The sequence below is a fragment of the Somniosus microcephalus genome, chromosome 19 (genome assembly GCF_052327205.1).
Source record: "Somniosus microcephalus isolate GS21.2 chromosome 19, FLI_Smic_1.0, whole genome shotgun sequence".
NCBI classification, from domain to species: domain Eukaryota; kingdom Metazoa; phylum Chordata; class Chondrichthyes; order Squaliformes; family Somniosidae; genus Somniosus; species Somniosus microcephalus.
In genome coordinates, this window is record NC_141005.1 from 36,158,690 (window position 1) to 36,177,729 (window position 19,040).

At 38.8% G+C, this 19,040-nt stretch overlaps 1 protein-coding gene across 2 annotated transcripts; it reads left to right on the top strand.

Annotated features, from left to right (window-relative positions):
* Positions 1 to 477: 477 nt before the first annotated feature.
* rnf215 (ring finger protein 215) lies at positions 478 to 18,856 on the top strand. 2 transcript variants are annotated; one of them, XM_085961548.1, is made up of 10 exons: positions 478 to 1,027; positions 3,543 to 3,677; positions 7,255 to 7,326; positions 7,715 to 7,800; positions 9,065 to 9,119; positions 11,598 to 11,702; positions 12,163 to 12,282; positions 12,628 to 12,765; positions 13,465 to 13,567; positions 14,604 to 18,856. In XM_085961548.1, the coding sequence occupies exons 1-10, from the start codon at positions 722 to 724 to the stop codon at positions 14,624 to 14,626; spliced, it is 1,143 nt and encodes a 380-aa protein (XP_085817674.1). In that variant the 5' UTR covers positions 478 to 721; the 3' UTR covers positions 14,627 to 18,856. The 2 variants fall into 2 exon arrangements, with proteins under 2 accessions (XP_085817674.1, XP_085817675.1); XM_085961549.1 differs by lacking the exon at positions 11,598 to 11,702 and having other exon boundaries at positions 483 to 1,027.
* The last annotated feature ends 184 nt before the right edge of the window (positions 18,857 to 19,040 follow it).

Sequence of the window (19,040 nt, forward strand, 5' to 3'; positions counted from 1 at the left end):
GTCAGGTCCCTCTTAGCTCCACTGAGAGTTGCAAAATAACTTTTTTTTAATTATATGCTTCAATTATTTTGCAATCTATGTAACTGTTTTTCGCAGTTTGCAACTGGTTTTTCCCGTCCCGCCGCCCCCATTCTATCAACGCTCTTTCTTCCTCAATGTGTGAAATCATCATTTATATAAGCTAGAGACATACTGAAAAATACTCAGGTAACAGCATATTCAGGGCCCAGGCTCCGTTAGGACACCCCTGTAAATGTACAAACTTGTAAAGCCGATAAACGGAATCTTCATACCTAACCAGTAAAATTAAATGGGCCAAAACCGTATTCGTCAGATGGGGTGATCTTGTGATGTTGCTCAGTTTTTAATCACATGTCCCCAAAATATTTATTTAAAATGGGACAGTGATCCAACCAGACTCCTTCCTCATCCACCAGAGAGGGCGACCTAGAGGCTCCCGGACACTAGGAGCAGGCAAGATAGAGCGAGCTGTTCCTATTTAGGCGTTTGAGGTTCCCTGGTCCCAACACACATTGCACTGAGGATCTTTTATCCTCCTTGACTGCTTCTGACGCTCGTCATCTTTATGGCACCAGCAGCCAGCCAGAGTCAGGCCGTCTCGGCGGCTGACGGCGTTGCCCCGGTAACGCGCGGAGGATCCGGTCACCGGAGCCGCTGACCCGGAAGCTGTCGCGCTCTGATTGACAGGTGACGTCTCTCGATGGGCGAGGGACAGAAAATGGCGGTGGGCTCTTGGAAGCGGCTCGGCTTTTACTCGCTCCTCGCCGGCTACTTCTTCCACTGGTGCGCGGTGGCAGCCGAGAAAGTAGCCTTGGTGGATGTTTTCCTGATGGATTCTCGAAGAGGCTGGTCTGCCGAGTTTGGCTTCAAGTCGGGCAGCAGTTACCGGCTGCAGGGGACCGTGTTAGCGCTTGGCAGCGGCTCTGACAGCCCCGGCCAAGGTAACCAGGGGCTGCGCGCCTTTCCCAAACATAACCAGGACAGCTTAGAAGGAAGCTTAATATTAGTAAGTGCTGCATTGCGTCCATTTGTGGATGCCAGATGCATAAAACGTTATCGTCGATGCTTTAATCTTTCTACAGAATCTGCATCAGCCGCCCCTCCTCCCCAACCCCCCACAAGAATCCTTGGATATGAATGCAGAATACCCAGATCATCAGTGACCTGACCAAATAACGTGCTTCGTTCAGCCCACTTTTCAAAATACTCAAAGCACCACTCCCGAATGATTTGTTTACACCAACAGACTGAGAAATGCCAGTTATTGACAATTTTTTTCAATGATCACGTTTTCTAGTTGCAAAACATTGCATCACATCAGTCGTGGGACCATGAATTTGTTGCACTTGATTTTTTTAAATGAGTGAATTATGGTCAATCTTGTTGAAAGTGCAATTTAGTTTTATCCTCTGCAAATGGTAATCTGATAACGATGCAATATTAATCAATCCAGGTGATTCAAAATGTGTTTCAATTACAGATGGAAGAAATTGGATAGTTGAGTATTGTACTCTTGTATGGCCTTTCATCCAATTGGAACAATGTTTTTAATGGCGAGCTACAGAATGACAAGTAATAGAAAAGCAGAATATTTTTTAAATGGTGAGAGACTAGGAAATGTTGGTATTCAGAGGGTTGGGTGTCCTTGTACACAAATCACAGAAAGTTAACTTGTAGGTACAGCAAGCAATTAGGAAAGCAAATGTTATGTTAGCCTTTATTACAAAAGGGTTAGGGCCTTGGTGAGACCACACCTGGAGTACTGTGTAGAGTTTTGGCCTCCTTACTTAAGGAAGGATATATTTGCCCTGGAGTGAGTGCAACATAGGTTTACTAGACTAATTCCAGGGATGAGTGGATTGTCCTATGAGGATAGATTGAGTAGACTGGGTCAATATTCTCTAGAGTTTAGAAGAATGAGAGGTGATCTCATTGAAACATATACAATTCTTAAAGGGCTTGACAAGGTAGATGTTGGGAAGGTGTTCCCTCTGCCTGGGAAATCTGGAATTAGGGGTCACAGTCTCAGAATAAGGGGTCAACCATTTAGGACTGAGATGTGGGGCAATTTCTTCACTCAAAGGGTTGTGAATCTTTGGAATTCTCTACCCCAGAGGGCTGTGGATGCTCAGTCGTTGAGCATATTCAAGATAGAGACCAATAGATTTTTGGATACTGAGGGAATCAAGTGAAATGGGGATAGTGTGAGAAGATGGATTTGAAATAGAAGATCAGCCATGATCTTATTGAATGGCAGAGCAGGCTCGAAGGGCTGCATTCTGTTCCTACATTTTGATGGTATGCTCTTTCAGACACCTGTATACCCCCTTCCCCTTTAAACCATGCTAGTCTCCCATCTTGAAAATCCCCAAATGTAGGATTTCAGTGAACCAGCTGGGCTATTAGAGACCGAGTATGTTATTTCATTTTAATTGGTTAGGGAGCTATCATATATACAAGAACTGTCCATATTTCCTAGAAAACGCAGAACAGTTACCACCAGGACTGTAGTGCAGAGATGCTATTGGTCTGCAGTGTTTTTATTAAATGTTGGACTGCCAGCATAGTAGAAACTAAAAAATCTGTACTTTTTATACACAGTTGTGTAGTTCATGATGGCTTGCAAAAAATGTCTACAAACGGAACCTATTTGACCACACTTGATTGTCTGTCAGACCAGTCATGCCTCCTTTGTAACTGGTCCATTGCTACGGTACTGGTCTCTATTCTGTTGAAAATCCTAACTTTGAGGCATTATCTTATTGTGTCTGCAGCGTAGACACTGGTATTTTTCCAGTTTTGCTGGAACTTGACATTCTACTTTATTGTGAATTGCATGTGTAAGAAGTTGCTAACATTTTAATATATTGTTTTTGCTAGCATTCTAGTACTGGATCTGACTGTTAAAATTTTAGGCCCACAAACATAGAGGTGTATAAAGCGATGAATTGCTGCGGTGTTCATGTATTATTGGAAGTTGCTGCTAAGCACTACAGTATATAACTGTACATGCCCAATTAACCAGCCTACAATATTGCACAATGTTTACCTTCCCCTGATCTGATAGATACACCTGGACTGACCAAAAGTAGGACATGAACCATCAGTGGATGGCCAGGCTCCTGAATCGACATGTGGTATATTGTGAGTCCACGTTACACTCGTTTATGGCCACCAGATTAAATTTAGATTGGTGGCCAATTGGAAAAGTTCAGTTATTTTTCATTTACTGTTTGGACTAAATATACGACCAAACTACAAGGGAATGATTAAAAGTTCTCTGAATGGGAGGACAGTCATATTACAAAGTGGCTAAGTATTTCCATGTAAAGTGTGTGAGCTTAAAGTTCCTAAAGCTGCATAACTTTTTTTTTCTCCCAAAAAAGCATGATATTGTTACATTTATAAATCATGCTTTAAGAAATTGGGAATGTAATTTTCCCCTGTGTCAGATGTAGTCTTTTAATAAAACTATGTTAAAATTAGATGATGAGAATGCAGAGTTATTGGTTATTTTTAAGGTTAAAGATGAACAGTTGGACATCAGGCCAAATGTTGGAGAGAAGTGGATTGGAGTTGTGCCTGTTGATGAAGAGCAGGTTGAAGTAAAAGGGAGCAGCAAGCAGGAGTCATTTGCTGCAGCAGTTGTTAGTAAGGCAAGTAATACAATATGTCTTGAAAAATTACAGTCATACCTTGTTAAACCCCAGTTTACTAAGCCAAGTCTCTAATTCATATAGTACAGTGTGGTTTGCTTTTGTAGGAATTAATCCTATGTTCCTTTCATACTTATGTGATGACCTCTCTGATCTGCACTCAAGCTATACCATCGTCCTCCCTGTTGAGATTATCTTCAGTCTCTCCATGTTCTGAATAGCCTTTCAATAACCCTGCCTATTTGTACATTCTCAGACATTAGCAGCAACAGTACTGCAGACTATGTCTATAATTAGTTTCAAAATAAATATTTTTCTGGGTAAAATAAACAGCCTTGAATTATGTGCATTTAATTTAAATTGTGTACACTTTTTTTTTAATTTTCTGGTAAATAACTCTTTGAAGCAGCTGCACAATTAATGCAGAAAAATCTAATCTGGAGTAATGAGTCCCTTCCTGTTTATTACAGATATACACTTTAAAAAGACAATCCCTAAATCAGTATACGCAATCCTATTTGGGGCACATAAGAGTGCTGTAGCACTTATAGCATTGCAGAGCTGTCTAAATATGTGGAGTCATGGGTGTGCATTTAGTTCCCATCACCCCAAATTTAATTGGGGGTTATTGTCACAAGTTTATTTATAAATATTTTAATTATAGGTGACACTAATTGCAGTTAAACCTGTTAACGAGTCCCCTGGTGAAAGACAGAGTTTATTAACTTTTCTTCATTAAGCAAAATCTGTCACTCGGAATTTATTTTCAATGAGTTGCTTCTCCACTCTGTTTATCCCTCTTATCTAAAGACAACATGTGAGGCCACTGGCAAGTTCTTACTCTAGGAAAAGCCCAAGTGTATGTACCATTTGAGATGGGGATTCAAACTTGGGCCTCCAAGTCAGAAATCCAGTGCTCTTGTGTTGTCACTGTGGAACTGCCTGTATTTTAATTGATTTCCAACATATTTAAATCAAACAATGTTCATCAGTTGCTGCTTGAAAAAATGTGCCATGTAAGTTCAAAGTTGGAATAAACGGGTCTTTTTCCGAGTGGCAGGCAGTGACTAGTGGGATACCGCAGGGATCAGTGCTAGGACACCAGTTATTCACAATATATATTAATGATCTAGACGAGGGAACTATATGTAATATCTCCAAGTTTACAGACGACACAAAGCTGGGTGGGCGTGTGTGCTGTGAGGAGGATGCAGAGAAACTCCAGTATGATTTGGACAGGTTGGGTGATTGGGCAAATGCATGGCAGATGCAGTATAATGTGGATAAATGCGAGGTTATCCACTTTGGTGGCAAAAACAGGAAGACAGATTATTATCTGAACAGCAATAGATTGGGAAAAGGGGAAGTGCAACGAGACCTGGGTGTCCTTGTGCACCAGTCGCTGAAGGTAAGCATGCAGGTGCAGCAGGCGGTTAAGAAGGCATAGCGAGAGGATTAGAGTACAGGAGCAAGGATGTCTTGCTGCAGTTGTACAGGGCTTTGGTGAGACCACACCTTGAGTATTGCGTGCAGTTTTGGTCGCCTTATCTCTTGCCATGGAGGGAGTGCAGCAAAGATTCACCAGACTGATACCTCGGATGGCAGGAATGACGTATGAAGAGAGATTGGGCTTGTATTCGCTAGAGTTTAGAAGAATGAGAGGGGATCTCATTGAAACTTATAAAATTCTAACAGGACTAGACAGACTAGATGCAGGAAGGATGTTCCTGATGGCGGGGGAGTCCAGAACCAGGGGTCACAGTCTAAGGATAAGGGGCAAGCCATTTAGGACAGAGATGAAGAGGAATTTCTTCACCCAGAGAGTGGTGAACCTGTGGAATTCTCTACCACAGAAGGCAGTTGAGGCCAATTCATTAAATATATTTAAAAAGGAGTTAGATATATTTCTTAAGGCTAAAGGGATATGGGGAGAAAGCAGGGACAGGGTACTGAATTTGGATGATCAGCCATGATCTCATTAAATGGCGGAGCGGGCTTGAGGGGCCGAATGGCCTACTCCTGCTCCTATCTTCTATGTTTCTATAAAGCTGCTATTCACCACATTCCTCTGGAAAGGCAGATGTATTTGTTGCATTCATGAGGCTCTTTCTTTGCTGACCCACTTGTAATGTTGGTTTTCCTGGTGCATTTAAAGCTGCACACTTCCATAAACTGAAATTGATAGAAATATAAAATTCAAGAACACTTGACATAATAAGGTGAATCCTAAAATTAAGGTACTCAGTAAGCTGTACAGAAATATAAAGTGTGCGCCTGCAACACCACGGACAACTGGCAAGCTAGCTATTGTGCAGAACAGATTTACTAACGATCATATATTCGTCCACCATAGGAGACTCTCTTTTTGATTTTATATTCAACTGGTTGCCAAGATGATATTTGCTTTTTCAGTTTTAGCTTATTTGCTACATTTTATATTGACTGACTCTTCACTTTGCGGACAATGCAGCTTTAGCTTGGCAAAGATTTTGAGCAGAGTAACTTTGTGTTTACAAGTAAGGAACAGTTTTGCACATAGCATTTATATTGATAACTGAATTATGCTTTCCTAAGATTGAATTTGATTCTTAGAATATTTATTATAAATTTATATTTTAAAAAATACATTTCTTCCATGAAATTTATTGTAACTCTTTCAAAGAACATTTTCAACAGGAGTTATGCAGTTATAAAGAAGTGATCTCTTCCTGCAATAGGAGCAGAAATCACACTAATGGAAGGACTTTTATAATAAAACAAACTTAAGGAAAAGATCATTAAAAAAAAAAATGAATAGGGAAATGCATTCCTGTCCTTCTAGCAGGCCTGTCTCTTGGATCATTGCTGGTGCAGGAATGCCCTATTGCTGTAGATCCCCACACTGCGTAGGGTTGCCAACTCTGGTTGAATATATTCCTGGAAGTTTCATCAAATCGCCTGCAGCCTCCAACCGCCCCACCCTGTCAAACAGCCTCCACCCACCCCCCCCATCTCCAATATCTTTATAACTAAAAACCAAAAGTGCTCAAAGAAAATGGGGGGAAAAAACACACAATTGTTTCTTTAATGCCCCTATGAATTTTCTTCTGGGTTGCTTGCAACAGCGTCAGAGATTAACCCTTAATTCCTGGTGACTCCAGGGAATTCCTGGAGACTCCAGGGAATTCCTGGAGGGTTGGTAACCCTAACCCTGGGACCTGGCCCAGTTTCACAGATAGCTGCTCATTTCCATATTGTATTTGTCACTGAAACCTGACCAGAGGTGACGATGCTGAATTTGGTGTACATTACTTTTAAGCTTCATTATTCAGAAATGATAAAACTAGAGGATCTATTGATCTTTTCCAAGTAAATAATATAATTTACATAATATACTACCGCTTAAGGTTACAATAGAAAATTATGGCAGGTGATGGCTCATAATTTAGTAACGGAATTCGGAAGGATCATTTTTTCCATTTGCAGCAAAATATAGGCTGCTGATTGTTCTGATGTTTTATAGATGCAATTTAGTCATGCTTAGTGCCATAATTGCTGTCTGACCTCTCCAGTAAAAGATGGCTTCTGTTTGTTGCAGATGAAAAGAGCACTTGTTCTGGGAGCGTCTGCCCTGTTAATTCTGGTTTTAAATCAAAACGCCTTAACTGAGGTAATTCAAAAAAGTATTTGCTCCCATACTATACATAATAACATATATTGTACAATCAGATAGTCTATTCAGAATGATTAAAATATTTGTGTTGATTCCTTTAAACTTACTGTTATTTAGGCTTCAAATTTCAGTTTGTTTTAGGGCTTCATAGTAAAGGCTGAAACTATTTCTCGGCCAACCTAGCCTTTCTGTTACTAAGAGTACCGGTAGCTGCAATTTCTTTTGTTCTAACCAGATGGTAATAGTGAGATGTGAATTGTTTTACCGCACGTATTTATCTTTTGCTCTGAAAAATATTTTTAAAATTGTCTTTTTCTGAGCATTTCATAATTCACAAATGAATTCTTGACATAGTGAAATAATTATTATTTGTATTTTTTATAAGATGGACATCTCCCAGGTGCTTTCTAAACCTGTGGTTGTAATGCAGAGCTCTGAAAATGTAACCAAACTTCTGGGAGCCCTATTAAGGTAAGACAATGCGTGATTCTGTTCATTTTTATAGAGTGCGTATCTTTTTCATTTAGCCATCACAGAGTGTAGTCAGTGCAAGATATTGTGTAATATTATGCTGTGAAATATTTTTTGCTAAAATCTATTTATTTTAACACAAAAGAAACCATTAACACATTGCAGCACTTCAGTTTTGTTATTTAATTGTTTAACAACTAGAAATAGTGCACACCTTATGGCTTTGTTTTACAGATCATCTCATAAAATCAACAAATTAACACAGGAGTGCTGTGTATTTTATTTTTTATTAGTTAATGTTGTTAAAAATGAATTTGGAATTCTTTGAGTTTTTTTTGGTACAGTGTCATTATTTTTCCCCATTCCCTCTTGTGTGGTGGACTCTGCAGCACTTACCATCCCATGCTATAAAGGGCCCACAATCAGCACCCAGACCTTACTAAGTCCACCTAGGAGGTGAGTGAGATTGGCTGAACCGATCGTGCTTTTTCTCCCCCTCTCTTTGAGGACATGTCTGCCTGCTGCTCTGCATCTTCTCCAGATAGTATGGCTGATATCTGGAACTTGCCTTGCGGAGAATGATGAGTAGGAATCCCTCTCCTATTGGATAGCAAGGCACACCGCAGCACCACAAAGCCTCGGAACTTTGGCTCTTTTTTAAGTCCAGATATAATAAAATCCTGAAAAGTGAATAATAGCGGCAAAAGTTAACTACAGTTTAAAAAAAAAAAAAAAAAAGTACGCTGGCCTTGTCTATTTGCCCCCCCCACATTTCATGTAAAATTGGTTCATTAATGTATTTTTGGACATGTTGGCCCCAAAATCCAGCATTCAAACCTAAAGCTATATAAATCATAACATACAATTTACCAAGCAATAGGAAAAACTTTCATTTATATAGCACCTTATCACGCCTCTTAGAAAGGTCTCAAATAACTTCACACGCTGAATTTCTTTGAAGTGCAATCATATTTAACCTCAACCACATCAATGTCTTCGGTAAATACTACTCATTTTAAAGCTGAGGGTACATTATTCCCTGCGCTGCCACACTTTACTCCATTGAAGAACTGCAGCGGCAATGAACTGCTGCTATTCTTTAATGATGCAACGGGTACCTTAAAAGAAGGATAGGAGGGATGGTGGTGTGTGCATATTGCTGCTTGGATACAATGTCTTTAATTTTACTTTCACTTAGATTGATAAATATACAAATCTTAGACATGCAAAAGTTAACTTTCATTGAAATCCTTTTGAATTGCAGCGGTCTTCGTGCATCTGCCAAAATAACCTTTAAAAGCATAATTCAGGACAATCTGGTATGTCATATTTTATTTTATTTAAGATGTTTGGAGCCTGTAGTATGTATGATTGCTGAATAATCATAAAATGTATCCATGACTTTGATTGAGGCCAGCCAGCTGGCCAGTAAAAATATTCGATAAGTCACACCCCAGGTTTGCAGCTTGTGAACTATCCAAAATTCACACTGGGATTTTACAGTCAGTACAATGCAGACCGTGTCTGTTATATATGGACAAAGTAGTAAACATAAATAACAACAGAAAATGCTGGAAATACTCAGCAGGCCAGGCAGCATCCGTGGAGAGAGAAACAGAGTTAACGTTTCAGGTCTGGGACTCTTCATCAGAACTGGAAAAAGTTGTAGATGTAACAGATATTAAGCAGGTGCAGAGACGGGGTGGGGGGGGTTGGTTTAGGAGGGGAGGAAGGAATTGAAGGAATATATTGTGCTTATGTAAGAGGCAGGAAAGATAAAATGTTGCAAATGGGAATGGCAAAATCATACAGCATGAAAAATGGGGGCAGGGATTATTGTCTGAAATTGTTGAATTCGATGTTCAGTCCGCAGGAGATGCAACACATGCCCTTTTATCTCCTCCCTTCCCACTGTCCAGGGCCCCAAACACCCCTTCCAGGTGAAACAGCAATTTACTTGTACTTCTTGCAATTTAATATACTGTATTCGCTGCTCACGATGCAGTCTCCTCTACATTGGGGAGACCAAACGCAGATTGGGCGACCACTTTGCAGAACACCTCCGTTCAGTCCGTAAGGGTGACCCTGAGCTTCCGGTCGCCTGTCACTTTAATTCTCCGCTTCACTCCCACTCTGATCTCTCTGTCCTCTGCCTATTACATTATTCCAATGAAGCTCATCTTTCGATTGGGCACTTTACAGCCTTCCAGACTTAACATCGAGTTCAACAATTTCAGACAATAATCCCTGCCCCCATTTTTCATGCTGTATGATTTTGCCATTCCCATTTGCAACATATTTTATCTTTCCTGCCTCTTACATAAGCACAGTATGTTCTTTCAATTCCTCCCCCCCCCCCCCCCCCCACCGTCTCTGCACCTGCTTAATATCTGTTACATCTCCAGCTTTTTCCAGTTCTGATGAAGGGTCCCAGACCTGAAACGTTAACTCTGTTTCTCTCTCCACGGATACTGCCTGGCCTGCTGAGTATTTCCAGCATTTTCTGTTGTTATTTCAGATTTCCAACATCCACAGTATTTTGCTATTGTGTTAAAGTACTAAACATGTCAGTTTTGTTCACTTTTGGGAGGCCACGGGGTATTGAGTGGATGGCACTCGTTTGAGGATACAAAAACTTTTCCTTTATTTTCTTGCTTTTGCACGGACAGTTTTTTCCCTTCTGTTCTGAAGATGTTGATTCCTTGCTGTGGTACCGTTCCAACAGTGCCGGTTGAATATGTGTGATATTTGACAATGAGCATGGGCAGGCTATTCAGCCTCAGGAACATTGCCACAGAGGCTGATCCTGCCTTCCCCAATACCCACCCAAGCAAATGTCCATGAGTGGTTACTAATATCAGGAGTAACAACCCTGGACAATTGTCTCCTTTCTAACCCAGGGCACTGAGGTAAATTGTAGAGCCCTACCAGCTGCCCTGGCTGAGGTCAGCTAACTCATCACAAACCAGAGATTGAGCTTTCTTAACCTCTGGTTTAGCTACTCCCTGACTAAACTCGTTGGACCATCAAGAAAGCTGCCAGTGTGGAGAATTTACGGTTAAATCAAAATCCAGGGTAATTTCACTGTACAGAAGTCTTTTGGCATTATAATATTTTCAAAGAAATGTTGGTTTAATACTCTGTTAAAAGTATACTGTACATTGGACTAACTTATTAAACTTTGTGAACCATCAAATTGAATTGATTCATTCAGTGCAGTGATGACATATTAATATCCTAATGTAAACCTTATTCAGCATCAGTGGTTTGAGATTGTCTTGGTCAATTAAGCAGAAACCAGGTGCTTCTCCATTGTGCACCATTGTAGACTGCTCTCATGCAGCCTGTGGTAGTGAGCTCAAGTGACCATAGGCCTGTAACCAAGTAGCTTGCCCATTTTCTTGGTTGGGGAATATCACATGGTGCAGTTGGAGCTAAAGAGGGGCAGAAGGAATGCATTAAAAATGGGACAAAAATCAAGGTATATTTTTGTATTTAGCACTCTGTGAAGCGGTTAATAAACTTGGAGCATATAGCAGGAATTTGTGGGGACTGTGAATTGGGATTGCATCCAAATTTCCATTATGTATTCCCTCTGGTTTGGGACTACCAAAAACAAACCACCTACTCCCAAATCACTGGGCAGAGTGAAAAGTAGAGTTTCAACAATTCCAAAATAATGAAGTGAGATAGTGTGCCCCAGGCTTCTCAGGAAGTGCTTTTTAAATGCTTTAAAGAATCAGCATTGTTAAAAAGGAGTCTTGGATTGGAAATCCGTGTGTTTTTTTTTGTATCAGGGAGTAACACTAACATTGTGGTCAACCTGTGGGCGTTCACGAGGTGGTCTGTATGGGGAATGGCAAGGAGTGATTTGTACAGGAGAGAACAGCTCACAGGTTCAGGTAAGGAATGTAATAATCTCCTTTCAGTTTCACTCCGATTCTTCGTTTTCTGGTGCAAGCCCTCCCCTTTCAGTAAGAGAAAGGGAAAGTCAGAGGGTATGTCCGCCTATGTTGCTATCAAGCAACTAGTAATTGGTTCAGATTTAACATTGGCAGAGGTCAGAAATCTGGTCACTTAAGCACTGCCTTAGTTGATAAAGTGTGTTCAGTTGGAAAGCTTAAACATTTTGGAGCAAATAACTTTAAAATTTGGATGAGAAATAAAAGCGCAAAAGAAGAAAAATCCTTTTGTGATCTATATTTTGCAATTGCAGTGATAGAATGAAGAAAACTAAAGCCTCACGAGGGCTCATAAATTAGATAAATTGCCTTTGAGATTCTAAGCAGACAATAAATGTGTATTAAATTGTAATCTACCAAATTGTCTAGTTATAATGAGAAATTAATTCCATTTTTACAGAAATATCTGCAGCAGCTGTGGAACACTATCCTATTGGTGGGTTTAATCTTATGTACTGGAGTCATTGTGCAGGCTCAGTGGCAATATAGACACTACGAATCAAGCGCTGAAGATATGGAGGTTTGTGTCCCTTCCCTGTTTAAACAGGGTCGATTCTGCTGAAGATATAACTGCTAAGAAAATGTATTTTATAACCGAAATGATTCTTGTGATGTAATTTTTGTTGCATTTTATTAGTTTTCATATTCTGTTGCTGAGTCGAAGAAAATGGACTTTAAATCATAACTGTTCGAAAACAAAATTGATTAGAAAATAGTGTCTATATTTCTGTTATAAAATGCATCTTATTTTGTTCACTTTATTTGAAGTAATGTTAATGCAATCTGCTTTAAAAACTTATTAAAGGACTAAATACTATTTTTAAGGCATTAATATTGATCCCTCCATTCTATTATTTGCTTACAGATGAGCTTGAAGCAACAAATCCTAAAGCAACTATCAGCATTGAAAACTAGAAAATATTATCCAAATAAAAGACGGAAAACACCGTCCCAAGAACTTGAGAGCTGTGCAGTGTGCTTGGAAGAATTCCATAAAAATCAGGTGTGTTTCAGTTTGTGATTTGAATAAGAGGATGATTAAAAATAACATTTATTTGAGTTCTCTTTCACTGTCTTATGTTTATTTTTGCTTGGGTCTCTTTCTTACTGTAAGATATATGTCAGTGAGTTTCTTGAGCCACAGTGTCTTTAAATACAAATGAATACAAGCATCAGCTGTGGTTCAGTGGATCTGTGAGTAAGAAGGTTGTGGGTTCAAGCCCCACTCCAGAGACTTAAGCACATAATCTAGGCTGGTACTTCAGTGCCGTTCTGAAGGAGTGCTGTATTGTCGGAGGTGTTGTCTTTTGGATGAGATATTAAACCATCAAAGTCCCATTTGTCTGTTTGGATATAAAAGATCCCATGGCACTCTTTGAAGCATTATCTATTTCTTTTTCAGATTTACAGCGTTTAGTTTTTCCTTTGTACCTTCTTTAGTCTGTGTGATTCAGCTGCCCACTGCCTTAACTAGATGAGCTATTGTAGGAGCTAATGTCACGTATTAATAATCGGTCATTAAGCCACGCTGAAATGTGATTGAGGGTTATTTAATAGCGTGCTTCAACAGTATAATTGAGCATAAGTCACTTGATTCAAATTGCTCTGAGATGAAAACTTTATACTTTAGAACATTGGGTTAAGCACTTTTGGTAAAGGTAGAAAATGCTTTGAAGATATTTAATGTAACTTTTATTTGTAGTGTTTACGAGTGCTGCCTTGTCTACACGAGTTTCACAGGGACTGTGTTGATCCTTGGCTGCTACTTCAACAAACTTGCCCCCTGTGTAAGCGAAATGTACTAGGTAAGTGTTCTTTATACGCAGAAAAATGTACCAGTTAGCAAACTGATTTTAAACAAAGTACTTCTAGACAGAAATGTGTAGAATTGATGTATTGAAACCTATCACAGTAATAATGCTGATATATGTTTTAATACAATTTTGAAAGACAATTTCTGAAAAGTACTATGTGAGGCTGTAGTTTCTGAATGATCATCTGTAGATGCTGTAAATTACTTGTCTGTGGCCTCTAACAGTTTTTAATTAAAAATGTGTTCAGCCTTAAGGATACGTTGGTAGAGACTGAGAAGAAGAGAAAGCTAATACTTGTTGTACTGCAAATGTTTTTTTTTTTCAATAATCAAATTGTATTGTACTGTTCCCTAAAGTTAAGTAGTAGTGATCTTGGCAATACCTTAAAATTCCACCCCAATGGCAGAAACCTTTACCAGCTAAGAAGCCAGCCAAGTAGATGATTTGCTTCCTAGACTATACCATTACCACTCTCCAGCTAGTGGCCAGAGGATGTGCAAGAGCAGTTTAGGTGATCTGGCTGCTTTTCTTTTCCAGCTATGTGGGGAAGGACCATGTCCCCTATCCACTCTGCATTTTTTGGGTGCTTATTTCATTAGTCAAAGATTTTTAGCCTACTGAATTTGAAAAATTGTAATAAAATGGCTTCTCTGTTGGCTCATTGGTAGATGGGAGTATGTTACTGAGCCATATAGACCAAGACCAGGCTCAGTCTGTATATTGTACTAATTTGGCCAGAAATTGAGTATTGGGATTACTACAGTTAGCCTCAGCATTCCTAGGTTAATTCTTTATTCTTACCCAGTGAACCTGGCTAGTGCGCAAGTTGAGCGAGGACAGCATCAGGTTTGCTTTGATGGCCTTCATGGTCACATGTAGGACACGTGAAGAATGGCCACAAGTTACATAGGTTCTGCCAAAGGGACCGTACTGAACCACGAGACACTATGTTCAGGAAAGGGTAGGGGAGAAGTATAAAAGAGACAATAGAACCAAATTAACCTCTATTTATTGTCTTGTATCAAAGGTGATCCATGTGGGAACAGCTGAATTTATTCTTCACTCAAGAACCGAAAAAACAGAAGAGACTTCCATGGCTCCATTTATGTACACCATAAGACTTTTTATATTGCACTTTATTCATACCATTCTGCACAACCAATTAAATTTGTGGCAATCAAGTGAACACTTGACTTTAACATTCAGGGTGAGATATTTCCTGTTACTCTGTTGGAATGCTTGGCTTATTGACTTGCACAAACACGATGTTGTGAAGCATGCCACGTATAAATCTGTGATGCAGATGTCACCTGTTTTTGGGATACTCATGAATAGTGAGTTAATTAGATGGCCTTTATGATTTAGTGGTTAAACCTTTAAAGGCTAAACATATTCAGTGGTCTTCCTTATGTTCATGCTGAAGTAGCTCCTTTTATCCCCCCATCCTTTATTTATTTACTTTATTTATTCTCAAAGTTTACATATTTTCCTAATTTGAAAATGCGCTGCTGATTGTTATTGAGTCTTCATTAATACTTCTGACCTATAAATCACAGAGGCTATTGATGGAGCATCTATAAGTGGGAAGATGTGTTTCTCCACAGATAGTTGACAGGACTGATCTGCACCTGGAGAATTAAAACCTTCCAAAGCTTCTGTCAGCTCGTGGTGGTGTGCTTTGGGAACCAAGCTCGTGGTTTAACTACTGGTGTATTAACAGTCGTGTCTAAATGAACCAGTTTAGTATCCCCTGACAAAATTGTGTATTGCTGTCCGCATTCTTAAAACAAAAAAAAATAACCACGAGTTACTGAGAAGCTTGTAGATCTTACTAAGCCTGAAAACTTTTTCACCTAATAAATAAAAACCTTGTTAACTCTGATCTTCCTCACTTGCATGTATGGCACTTTACTGCTGTAAAGTGATCCGGTGCTTGTAATGTAGAAATACAATGATACAGTTGGCTGCATCACTGTTCTTGTCTGCATTTTAAAAATACAGGTTCATTTGCAATAGTCCCACTGTGTAGTTTTTCTAGCAACTAATATAATGGATGTGGAATTTGAGTTTTTGGAGCAGTTTGAATCTGCCCAAATGTTTCCCAAAAAGGGTTGAAATGTAATCATTGAGTGCATGTGTTTTGACTAGATATTAATGATCCAATTCCAAAAGTGCATTTTGCATTGTAAAATGTTCTTGCATTGTGTGAGGAGAGGCTTCTAACAAGGCGAGGACTGTAGTAACAAAATGTTAACTTTTTTCTTGTTCCATGAAAAATACTTGAACTCAAACGTTGTGTCTCTCCGCACCAGCTCCCAAAGTGTTGTAGGTTGCTGTTCCTGCTTGTCATATCCTTTTTCATTTCCTCAGTTCATGCAATGCACAGCTTCCAACTCTCCAAGTTTTCAGTATTTTTAACAGTCAAAGTACAACAAACTAGTAAGAATACTATGCATTTTGGGGTACCCTACCTTCAAACAGACATTGATGCACTCAAGAGACCAGAGAATGTTTAGAATGATTCATGCCCTTAGCGCTCTAACTTAAGAGTGGTTTAAATCATTTAAATGGTTTTCAATGGAACACAGGAGATGGAAGGGTTGTGGTTCAAGTATTTAAAGTGCCCAGAGGCATGGCTAATGTGGATGTAAGCAGAGGATACAAGTACAAAATTATCAACTGTAAATTAAGCCTAGAGGTTCTGCTCGCCACTAAAGAGCAGTGCAAATGGGCAGTAGACGCCTAGCAAAAGCATTAATGAGTGATTTGATTTAAAAATCTGGACAAATATCTCAATAAGTAGGTTAAAAGGATAAGGATAGATGCGAAGGATCAGTGCTAACTCCTTAAGTGAAGCTATTTACTCTAATCCTATTTCACTGTCCTTTCCTTTATAGCCTTTTATATTATTCCTTTTCAAATACTTACCAGTTTACTTTTAAATGAAGTTAATAGTATCTGTCATCAATAGCATTTGACTTTATTATAACTTTCTGTATGAAAATAAATCCTTAGTTCTTGTGATAAGAGTGTCTTGGCTCCTTGTTACCATTATACAAACCAGTGGAGACAATATTTCACTATTTACCCTCAAAACATTTCATTTAAAAAAAAAAATAAAAAAAAAACCTCTTAGATCCCTATTGACCTATGTGCCTGTGAAAAATTCCTGTTTTTGCATCTTTCTTCATATCATCTATATTTTATTTCTAGTATTGTTCTAGTGAATATTAGCTATACCCTTTCAGTAATAGGTGCTGAAATTGTATGCAATACTCCCAAATGTAGCCTAAAATCAAGATTTCTTCTTTGCTTTTGCATTAATTGCCATTATATATAAAACTCTATCCTATTTTCCTTTTCTACTTGTACTCCCACCTTTAAAGATCTATGTATCTGCACCCTCTGTTCCTCTACTTTAAGAACATTACCATTTGTGATATACTTCCTTTCACTGTTCGCTCAAAATTTACAACTTCATATTTTCTGTGCTGAACTGCATCTGCTATCTATCTGCCCACTCTCCTAGCTTGCCTATGTCCTCCTGCAATTTCTTGCATTATTCTTCTTCAGTATTTGTCATGTCCCCTAATTTGGTATCATAATCAAGCTTTTATATCATTCTTCATATGTCTATGTCTGAATCATTTATATAAATGGAAAACAAAGATCTCCTCACATCGCTACCCGCTCATGCCAACCCAAGAAACAGGCAGGGTTCATGTGTTGCTAGGATCATGGATGAATAACCCATGGAAAACAATGAGCAGAATTATAAGCATAGATAGTAAATTTGTAGCTTTTGTGGCTGGAGAAAAATTACCTTTTTTGGAATTTCCTTCTGGTCAGTTGCTTCCTTAGGAGATTAAGTGGTTTGGGTAGAGCTCGTGGTAGGACGAATTGAGCATGGTCTGTCAGAATGAGCTTCAGGCGTTGATGTCTTTTTCTCACTCCATAGTATTTTGGAAATTAATTTCTCCGATCTAGCTGAAATTTTTCCTTGACATCAGCTAAATGTTAAACTCAAACTACCATTCTCTGGCCAGGTGCCACACTTTGTCAAATTTCAGTTATGGATCCACACTCCTTAGAAATTAGCAGCCATGGGGATTGTAGCACTTGATGGAAATTTAACCATTTCGCACACCATTAACAATAGTGATTCAATGTTTGTTTATGGTAAACATATATATGAGCTGGCAATATAGAGTAAGGTAGCAGATGCATATGGCAAGGCTAGTGTTTTCTATGTGGATCAATGGCTAAATTTTCTATGGATCATTGGCACAGAAGCTATAGATATATGAAACATAGGGTATATGCCAGGCATGCATTGGATATAATAATTACGAATAACAGGTTAATTTCCCTGAAGGACACAGCCCACTTACCTAAACCCAGAGAACTTGAGTTCAAGTTGGCAAGAACTAGGATTTAAGCACACCTAAGTAACCAACTAACGCTATGCTGCTTACCTGCAGAGCAATGGTGAGCTTCCAGGTGCTTCAGCTAGGATCATCCTGCCCATTGGGGCATTTTCATGCAGGATTATCTAGAGCCAAGTAGGAAAATCCTATCCCTCCAGATACCATCAATGAATAAGGCTGGCTGGATAATCATTAGCAATGCCCTAAAGACCTGCCTGGTTTGGTTAATGATTTAGTCTGCCAAGGAGGATTGACACTTTTCCTGTCTCGCTAGGCTTGTTATCTTTGAGCTAACTCGACCTCGGAGCCCATTTACCCCCCCCCCCCCCATCCCCAGGAGGATAGTAACTAGTCAGTAGACAACTGACAAACTCATTATGCATTAATGTAGTATGTTTTAGAATTTTTTTTCAATATAGATGTGTTAACTTGAATTTTGTAATAGAATTATTTTATTCTTTAACTATTTGTCTGTTTTACCACAACATTTTGTAGAAGTTAATTTATTTTACAGTACTGTATTATGATTAATTATGTTTCTTAAACTTTAGACGAGGGGCTTTAAATGAATCAAAAACTGGACACCATCTACTATTTTACTTGCATGTTGCTTCAATAATGAGTTTACAAAATGTAACTTGTATGTATGTTACAAAAAGTGTTATTTAGTAAATTTAATAGTTTAGAAAGATGGGGGTTTTTTAAACTCCTAGATTCCATGTTATATCTGTTGCTAAACTTTCTGAACCTAATGTTTCTTAATTGAATGAAATTTGGACACATGCATTGTGACCTTTTCTTTGTAGCTGTTGTTCCAATAGTCATAAATAAAAAGCCTGTGCCTGATTAAAAAGTGGTTAATGTCTTCATTGTACTGCAAACGGGGTTGGTTTGTTTTTAACATAGTATATGCAGCAGTAAATAACCCTGCAACTTCCTTGATAAAACACATTTGTTCATTTCTACTAAATAGGGGGAAATTTCCTCAGTATGCTTTTTATAGTAAAATTGTGAGTACAGTATAAAGAATAGTTACG